We start from the raw sequence: 9,894 nt of genomic DNA on the forward strand, positions 1-9,894 counted from the left end.
GATGTCGGACGGACCAGACACCGATCAGGGAGCTGGAATCGCCTCGGCAACACCCGGCCTCGGAGATTGAACTTAGAACCCATTCCCTTTGGAAGACGGACAGAAAACGACGGAACGCGAGGAACACGAAAGCCTCATGAATTGGGTGTGGTCAACGAGGGAAATGAGGGGATCTATAAAGGAACAATGTGGATGTAAGGTAAGGGAGGTAGGTTACATGTAATATTGCGTTGCATAGAGCCATAGAGCGAGAACCATCTGATCATTGAGCTCATATTACAGCCCGCGCACACATTGTGACTTGAGAAGGCAGATAACTGATTGTCTAAGACATCACGGCGCCTAGTGCTACCTTGTGCTAGTTGCCCATTGTCCGACACGTACTGTTGCAGTTCACCACAAAAGATTCTCAGGCACAGAAGCAAGTCTGGCGTATCAGCGTATAGCAGACTATGTACTCAACTATCATCAAACGAAAAAAAAAAATCGCGCAAAAACAACCACCCCGATAATTTAACCCGCGCACCGACGGGGGTCTGCGCCAACTTCGCACCGACGGGGGGGGGGGGGTGGATGACCGCCCCCCCCTGAGATCTCGAGAACGAAGCAAGATAGCGACAAGCGGTAAACGGCATCGGATACGCACGGACAAGGTCTACAATTTTTACATAGGTCATTTTCAGGTCAGGTCAAAGATGACGTCACAGGGGTCGAAAAAGTCAAAATGGCGGCGCTAGATATGGAGAGAGTTTTTCTCGAATAACTTTCGAATTAGTCAAGATAGGAACAAACTAAGGGCATCATCGTGACCCCCTCGTCAATCCGCATCGAATGATATATATGTTGACCTCGAAAGGTCAAAGTCAAAGGTTGACCTCAGGTCACGTGACCTCGAGGTCATCATGTATATCATTCGATGCGTCTTGACGAGCTGAACACAATGAGACCATCCGCGCGGCTGTATCTTGTTCCTGTACGGAGTTATTGGCCAAAAACCTTTGGTGACCTTTGATGACGTCACATGACCTTATAGCTGCCCAACAGCAAAACAGACCTCAAGGTAGTGAAGGATGATCGTATATGAAGTCATGTATGGTGTGTGGGGCCATTCCGACCCGTTTTAGTGGTAAAAACAGGGAGTTGATTTTTCCCCCATTGACTTATAATGGAGAGGTCGCGAAATTGACCTGACCTTAGGTCACCGATATCAAAATTCCGAGATATACAAATTGTAGCTACTAATGACCTTATAACAGCCTGTGACTTTCAAAGGCCTCCGACATCTACTGTAGCTCTGGCACGGCGACAAAGTTGCAAAAATGTGACTTGAGGTTGGGTCCTTCAAAGTGACCTGGTAACCTGACCTTAAAAGTTAGGAGGTTCAAACTTGCACACCATGTGTAAAATTGATAAGGGAATAGTCATACCAAATTTCGCGGCGCTACGCGCCGCGGTTTTCCCGCTATCCGCGAAAAACCTAAGGGGGGGCGGATATCCGCCCCCCCCCCGTCGGTGCGCGGGTTAAGGTCCGCCTTTGATAGCGGCACTATCACCAAGCCAATCAACGCGACCAGATCGATAGCACATTCTGAACTCCTGTGCGAAGTAGCTGCAATGAATCGCGAAAAGCAAGTGCAACGCAATACGATGAGTCACGTGTTATCACAATGAGCTATACACATGTTTCGCACCGTGTTGAAATAATCCGGGTGACTAACATACGAAAGCATCCACATATTGGCCCTAGAGGCCTTGCCCCTCTGTTTATTAGTTAAACTTGATAAGGTTCGCTTTTCTAGTCGCTCAGACATCAAAGCTAAGAATATCGAGCTAACATTTATTGATTCAACAGAGCGCGGGGAACCTCTTTCCATACTCAGCTAGCGCGGACTCGAAACAAACCTGAGGGGTTACATTGTTACGGTTCGGGAGTGACTAGTTTATCCTGTGGGGCCAAATGGGATAGACCATTTAGACCCATAGATAATCCATGGTTAGGTAACGAATACCTTTGGTGAAATCACATACAGAAACGCAATTGTGATTCAAGGACGAAAGAATTAGCTGCTTGGGAAACGAAACATTTCAGAATAAAGAGAAGAGAGCACACACATAGCACATTTAGCAAATATGGTCAAACAAAACTATCCTTCGCCAGTACTACGGCGAGCACTAATAGCGTTCGGGCTGCGAATATACGCAGATCTAAACTGTTAACATATAGGTAGGGCCAACCTGGTGAGATATTCTCGTCAAACTGATAACACTGGCCAAAGAATGTGGGTCACAAGACCGTACTGTAGCATTCAGACCCGGCAAAACAAAGGGATACCAGTTAGCGAGCTCTGCAGATCAGGTGGTTAGCAACACGGTCGAGGTCTGATTTCAGACTCGGTGGCGCATCCAGGGGTGCCGGGGTTCGTTCACAATGATAAGCTCAGTTCACAGCTGGTAACCGATCCGGAGACATTCTATACCGCCTCGCAACAGCCAAACCCTCCATTCGCCGACCAGCGTTCACGACAAGGTTGAAGTAGTCCGACCTAACATCTTTCACAACCAACAACAAGCGTTAGGAACGTCGAATCATGTTGTCAATGAAGCGACGTGATTTGACGGCTCACAACAAGCTAGTGAGAGCTACAAGTATCCGCAACAAACAGCCACAACACCTAACAAGGAAGCGATTTCTAGCCCATCACACATAGCATTAACGACTGGGCTTTGCACGCAGGCCTACAAAGACCTAGCGGGAAAGACTTACACTGCTTGCATACACACGTAAGAAGCGTGGCACATTCAGCAGTGCTTGTGACGGAGTAAGTTGATGCTAGCGCATTGTCGATCACGCAGTGTTTCTTTGGCTGGTTGGTTTCCGTACCCTGTGGTATACCTAACATGCCTCTGAGGGGCGAAGGAGGATTTCTTACTGCGATTGTGACTTAGACGTTCTCCCTAGCCTCGCATCCACAGTCCATAGTGGGACTTCAGACTCTTCAAACTACCGCTACCACTAGCCGACCTATCACTAATCAGACTCTAACAGACGCCACATCAGCAAACTCAACAACATACTCCCTCTCTAACAGTTGTCTCCCTCCCTCATCAACATGTGGGCCAAACTTCCCTTCTATAACATTTCCCAACCTTCCTCAGCAGCACGTAATCTCCGCCCACACCTTTTCAACCACACCGACTCACACTTCATAACTACGTCATCCTCTAGGCGTAGATAACCCTCATCGTGTTGGTGAATCCCGCTCCCGACTTCCAACCCGTAACAATCACCAGCGGGTCACCATCTCGCACAAACTTCCTATCCTTTCCGTGGTTGACGGCGTACTGGACGCGAATCTCGACATCTTGTAGCCAGTCGGCCACCCGCTCGGCGGTGTGGATCAGGGGGATGATGCCGCGGTGCAGGTGACACTGGCGGGCCACCTGAGGGAACCGCGTCACGGCGATGATCGGGCACGGCGGACGGAACCTGGGGGCAGAGAGGAGGAGCGTTAGAGCCAGGTACGGTGATGTTGGTATAGTTACACGGCGGGTGGGGCCTGCCGACAGGAGGGGAGGGGAAGGAGGGTTAGGGATAACAAACTGCTAACAAACGAAACGAATGGGGAGTCAAAAGTGTAAATAAATAATGCAGGGACAATATCGGTATCAAGAAGCGCACCGATATACCGACGGAATCAACCATAAGTGGGAAGACAGAACTTGTCAACACATGGAAGGGAGAGGAGGAAATTGTAGACGTAAGGAGACGGAAAGTTGGTGACAGAAGCTGTTCATGGAACGGTGATTGAAGGACAAAATTTCAGAAAGCAATTAACGGAGGGCTGCAGACAGGAACGGCTACAAACACGGGATCCTGGCACACAGATCACTGCTACCGACACACGGACGGAAATGAAGGTAAAGTGACGACGTTCGAATGCACGGGAATGGGGATAACAGAGGAATGGAACGATTAACGAGCCAGACGGACTAACAACCAAGCGAATTGATCGGCTTGATTGAATGGCGGTAAGCAGGGGATATTGGCAATCGAACAACCTTGAACTCTTTCTGGAGGTCAAATAATTGAACTTGGGAATTTAGACGTGGCCGCTTCGAAAGGGGTGAATAATGGCTCTATTTAGTGCCGAACAATGAACACTAGCAAGGAATACAGGAAATCAGGATTACTGCGCAATCTCGACAATGAAATCCAGTCAACAGAGAACGCAACACAACATCAACCCTATCAAATAACCACAAAACTCCGTTGCACAACCACACAGACAAGCTATACCGATCTGATTACGACACATCTAAGGTGTCCATTCCTTGCAGCGCCTGAACAATGCATAGACCGACGTTCACAGCCGGTAAAACACACGTCAGGGACCCACCGCCTCCTGACAGACCCGTGGCTCGACGCCAGGTGAACGAAAGCGGACCGGGGGGCGGCCGGTGCCAGCGGGCTACGATTGGCGACGGCTGGGAGGTGCTGACCATGAGTGTCATGAGAAGTTGCTACGATATCACAGTTGTTTTTTTTAGCACATACGACTACAATGCCTGTGAGATACTGGAATATAATATATTGGCCCTGGAAGCTCACTATGAAAACGAGCTATGCTCGATCCTGTCAGCTACCTTCAAGTATGTACATAGGCTTGGCCGTTACCGACTGCCAGTTTACAGTTATGAGCTGTTGGTGCTCACTGAGCATCTCACTGGCCAACGGGAGGGTAATGGCAATTTTCAACCAGAATGGGAGCCGTTTCGTTTAGGAGTGATAGGTCCCGAGTCCACCAGTAATTTCGTGATTACATTTTGGCGTTGCGTGGTAAGAATGGGTTTGGTATCCCTAAGTTAACTCCACCAATATATTTTAGAATGTGACGCCCGTGTCTACCAATTATCCTCCTTCCATCCTTGTTCTCCCCTTCTCGATTTCATGAACCCATCCCCATGAACTTCTTCCCAGCACCCTTTACTCACTTGGACAGCATGTGCGCCGATTTGCCGGTGGTGGTCAGCACCACGATAGCCGCCGCCCTCATCTTCAGCGCCGCCCCAACCGAGGCGAACGCCACCGAGCACAAGTGGTCGGCGACGTCCACCGTACGAGCCACGTCGTTATAGAAGGTCTGGTGCCAGACGGTGGCCTCCGCCTCACGGCAGCAGCGGTCCATCATGGAGACACACTGCAGCGGGTAGTCGCCCTTGGCTGTCTCCCCACTGAGCATGACACAGTCAGAGCCGTCCAGAACTGCGTTGGCTACGTCAGAGACTTCAGCACGAGTCGGGCGGGGTTTCTTCACCATGGACTCCAGCATCTGGGTGGCGCAGATCACCGGTTTCCCGGCCATGTTACAGCGCGATATGAGAGCCTTCTGCGCGACAAATACCTTCTCGGCAGGGATCTCGATACCCATGTCACCACGCGCGACCATGACACCGTCGGACTCGGCAATGATCTCGTCCATGTTGAGGATTCCTTGATGATTCTCGATCTTTGAGATGATCTTGATATCCCTGCCCTTCTCGCCGAGCACCTTGCGGATCTCTCGCACGCCGGCTGCGTCGCGGATGAAGGAGGCGAACACCATGTCAACTCCCTGTTCCACGCCAAGCAGAAGATCGCCACGGTCCTTCTCAGAGACGGCTGGCAGGTCCACCGGCGTGCCGGGCAGGTTGACGCCCTTCTTGGAGCCCAGCATGCCGCCGTTCTCGATCTCACAGACTACGAAGTCGGGTCCGATCTCGCGAGCAATCAGAGAGATCAGTCCGTCGTCGACATAGACCCTCCTTCCGACAGGAAGGACTTTAGTGATGTTGACGTAATCGACATACAGCAGCTCCGCGGTGCATTTTTCATAAGCCGCCTTGTCAGTGGTTAGTTTGATCATCTTTCCAGCGACCAGCTCCACTTCCGCCGAGGCACCTCCCTCCAGAAGACCCGTGCGAATCTCCGGCCCCTTCGTATCCAGCGCTATCCCGATCGGCACCGGCCGACCAGCCTTCTGACTGAGAACCTCCGCCGCCTTCCTTACATTCTCCATAGTCTCAGCGTGATACTCATGCGTTCCGTGAGAGAAGTTCATTCTCGCGATGTTCATCCCCGTCTCCATCAACTCGACCAGCTTTTCGACGGAGCGGGAGACGGGACCGATGGTGCAGACGATACCCGTCTTGCGGTGGTCGGCGGGTAGCGAGTCGATGTTGAGTGAGGCAGTGTACTCGAGCAGGGAGAGGGCCAGCTCCGGTGTAGCCGCCGGGGGAGGCGGTGTGGGCGCCTCCGAGGGCATGATGACGAGACTGCGGGGAGGTGGGGGGGGGGGCAGGTGGGGTCATGACAGGTCATATAAATCACAACAGGTCAGGTCAGGTCAGGTCACGGCTGTCAGGGTAGAGGTCATGTCAGGTCAGAAAACTCATTACGATTCGGGATGAGAATATGGCGATGTAATAGAATGTTATAAATAATATTTTATCGGTTGATTGAAATCGTATTTGTGTATTTTGAAACACAGAACTTAGGTGTCAGCAATGAGTGGGCAGTTCAGTAGGTAATGGACGCTGGCGACCGGAAAATATTTGCGTGATCGATAATAGACGAACGATTCGATAAAAATTATTATGACAATGCAGTCATTGATAAGTCAGGTAGCAAATATATGTCGATCGGCGTCACAGCTTACTCAGATATCGCCCCTGGGTCGGTTTCCCTCGCAACAATACAGCATGATCTCACTGGACCGGCGTTTCCTGTGTTCAGGCCACCCAGTTTGTTCAATACCACTGCTGACTCAACACTCAACAACCGTATCGACTCCCGAGGGTCGGTGCGGCTGTGAGTTCGAGTAGTCCTATCGGTTGGGTACCTCGGCGGTGCTCTAACAATACCGTAACCCTTTCAAAAACCTCAAACAGTCACCCTTTTCATACCGTACCATCTGCCTGATGTCTCAAGTACCAAACAGGGGTGGACAATTGTGCCGAGTTGGGGTAGCACGAGCCTTCCCAATTCCACGCCGGCTGCGCCGGCTTGGCTTTGGAGCCGCTCCAGACGGCGGAGGTCAAGGTCATCGCTAGGGCGGCGGCGGATTTGCTGCGCCCGTGCAACCCCAACTCGGCATATTTCTCCACCCCTGGTACCAAAGATTTGATTAGAAATGATGATACTTTTGGTCGGATGATACACAATCGCCATCGGTGCATTCGTTAGAAGTACGGTCGAATGAAACGCCAGAGTATTTTGGCATTAACTCCCAATAAAATGGCAACCCGTTAAAACCGAACCAATAAACTAGCTTTGCGGTGTGCATCCTTCACTGTGCTAGGCGCTATTTTTAGGCACTCACATAAGCGTCGAAATCGCAAGCACGTTTGACGGTGAAACATTCCCGAGCTATTTCCACCAGAGCTTCCCAGTTACACAACAAGCAGGATCAATCCGCTAGCACGGCATCCGGTGTAAAAACGGGGGACGGTGCGCGCCTATCGCGGGGTGCGGAGCCCGTCACGGAACTCTGAACACCCGGGACGGGGGATGGGGCAGCACGAACGCACAAACAGGCACGGAAGCACGCATTGCCGGCGGCAAGGGCACAGAATACGGGCGGTGGTCTGGTGACGATCGGAGGATCGGGGCTGCACAGCAGCCGATGCGCACGATGAGAGTGTAAAAGGTCGAGGAGTTGTGGCTAAGCGAGCCAAAATATGCATGCACCTCCCTTGATCTTTAACTCACATGTACAGTGTTTCGTCGTTTATTTAAAAAAAATAACACAAGAGCTTCTAAGGTCACAGTGATTTTCTAAGGTCACAGTGATTAGAACACTTTCCTGACTGTGATGGAAAATTGACATGATTTAAGAAAGTTTTAAAAATCATATAGAAATAGCAAGGGCTGTGAATCACAACAAAACAGGCTGTGTGATGCAATAGCCATTGCCCATTGACATACAAAAGGTACACTTTCCTGCTCATTAACAGTTGATGATGTGAAGATTAAATTATGTGAAGATTAAAGCATAATCTTAATCTTTAATCCCCATCCCTGCCCCATCATCTTAATCTTATAGTTAAAAGCACTTTAAAACAGCATGTCACTGTCAGACAAAAACTGCTTTATTTCCTTACTTTGTGCTTGATCAAAAATAAAAAAGCAATGACTCAATCAATATGAAGTCATTCAAATTTACTAGCAATTTTCAGCTTTTGTGAAACAAACTACCCCCTCCCAAAGAAAAAAAAGTTCAAACACATAAGTGTGAAATAAATGACATTATTATTATCATTTATTAGGAACTGAGCCACTCTCTCATGCATTTTCCATTTTAGTCTGCACAAGTCCATCCACTTACCCAAGAAGGTGGCATCAATACGTATGAAATGATACACAGGGCATTCTCCCCAAAATATACAAATTACACTACTTCCCAGCTTGTGTTTCTAAATGCCTTGTTATGCAACATCATGCATGACACTTCAATAAAGTGGATGAAATTTACCTGGCTCTTAGAACAAACATATTTTCACTAAAATTGCACACTTCCGAACCATTACAATACAATGGCACGGGGCACCTTGTCTTACTATGTGACCTGCCCATATGTGAATAAAAAATTACTGAAATAATACTTGCGGTACATCATATACCCTCAGATCTAGTTTTTCCTATGGCAACCACTAACCAGGAAACTTCTCAACAGTTGAAATTCAAATTGAAATGGGAAAAAAAGAAAACATTTACATAAGTAAATAGTGGTTTGACTCAAGCAGCCATACTTTAGGCAATGACAGGACAGCTGATATTTATTTCTATTAATAATTGAATAAAGATGAGAAAGCACCAAATAAAATCAAAATAGGCTTAAAGATGCCTTTCTTGACGGCGTAGCCCGTAGGTTGAGGTGGGCTTTCAAATTCCCTTTCCATCGTTATCAAATTTATGAGGATTTTAGCACAGATTCATGTCAAGCTTCGACAACCAGAACCTCATGTTGATGTGCTGGATACCAAAGTAAAAAATTGCTTACCTTTACACGAAGAATTACCAGCCAGAGGAGCAGGCCTCAACACCGACCAACTTCGAACGAAGACCGCAGCACGGTATATAGTGACAGAAAGCCGGCTATGCTTCAACACGGGAAAAGTTTGCGTCACATATCGACACACGCGCGCCGTAGTCGCAGCACAACATAGAGATGGCTAAATCGCTGCTACAGCAGAACTTCTTTGGTTTAAAATTGTTTTCATGCAATATATATCATCACACTAGAGTAGTGAGTTAAAAAATCATATACATTTCATCTGGCTTATATTTGAAATCGTTTTTAGGTCCAAGTTAAGCTTCATTTGTCATATATTTTGCCATGTTCTCTGTAAGCTATTTCGTTAGAAAGGTTTACTGTATAGTGATGGACTTCAGCTTCTGCCTGCAAGGTCAGTACTTGCGATATTTTCTAGGTGACCGTGACCTTGACATGGCCTTGACCGTGAGTCCGTGACCGTGGTACTGACCGCTGACGGCTCCCGGAAAAGTAACGCAGTGATATCAAAACCATACTCCATAACTATGGTCTATGGGATTCAATGCTTGTTTTCATCCGGATTTCGCCTGCTACACAACTGATGGTGAGACTGGCTAACAGGCGATAGAATGGACGATGCATGCATTTTTTTAGTCCATTTACATCTCATGTCCAGGCGCGTAACCACCACTGGGGACACTGGGGACCGGTCCCCAGTAACTTTTGGGATACTGGGGACCGTCCCCAGTAAACCGACGACCTCCTGAATTTGCTTAAATAGCCAAATATTGTCTCTAAATCGACGTGAAGAGTAATATGTAGTCAACGGAAGATAAAACTATGGATGTTTTGTTTAGCCAGC

The 9,894-nt window shown here is 48.5% G+C and overlaps 1 protein-coding gene across 2 annotated transcripts; it reads right to left on the reverse strand.

Annotated features, from left to right (window-relative positions):
* Positions 1 to 1,823: 1,823 nt before the first annotated feature.
* LOC122392200 (pyruvate kinase-like) lies at positions 1,824 to 9,143 on the reverse strand. 2 transcript variants are annotated; one of them, XM_043386810.1, is made up of 3 exons: positions 9,039 to 9,143; positions 4,993 to 6,312; positions 1,824 to 3,487 (listed from the first exon to the last, which is right to left on the reverse strand). In XM_043386810.1, exons 2-3 carry the CDS (start codon positions 6,300 to 6,302, stop codon positions 3,223 to 3,225), a joined length of 1,575 nt encoding a protein of 524 aa, XP_043242745.1. In that variant the 5' UTR covers positions 6,303 to 6,312; positions 9,039 to 9,143; the 3' UTR covers positions 1,824 to 3,222. The 2 variants fall into 2 exon arrangements, with proteins under 2 accessions (XP_043242745.1, XP_043242743.1); XM_043386808.1 differs by lacking the exon at positions 9,039 to 9,143 and adding an exon at positions 8,997 to 9,018.
* Positions 9,144 to 9,894: the final 751 nt, after the last annotated feature.

The sequence above is a fragment of the Amphibalanus amphitrite genome, unplaced genomic scaffold (genome assembly GCF_019059575.1).
Source record: "Amphibalanus amphitrite isolate SeventyFive unplaced genomic scaffold, NRLGWU_Aamphi_draft 000474F_arrow, whole genome shotgun sequence".
Taxonomy (NCBI): domain Eukaryota; kingdom Metazoa; phylum Arthropoda; class Thecostraca; order Balanomorpha; family Balanidae; genus Amphibalanus; species Amphibalanus amphitrite.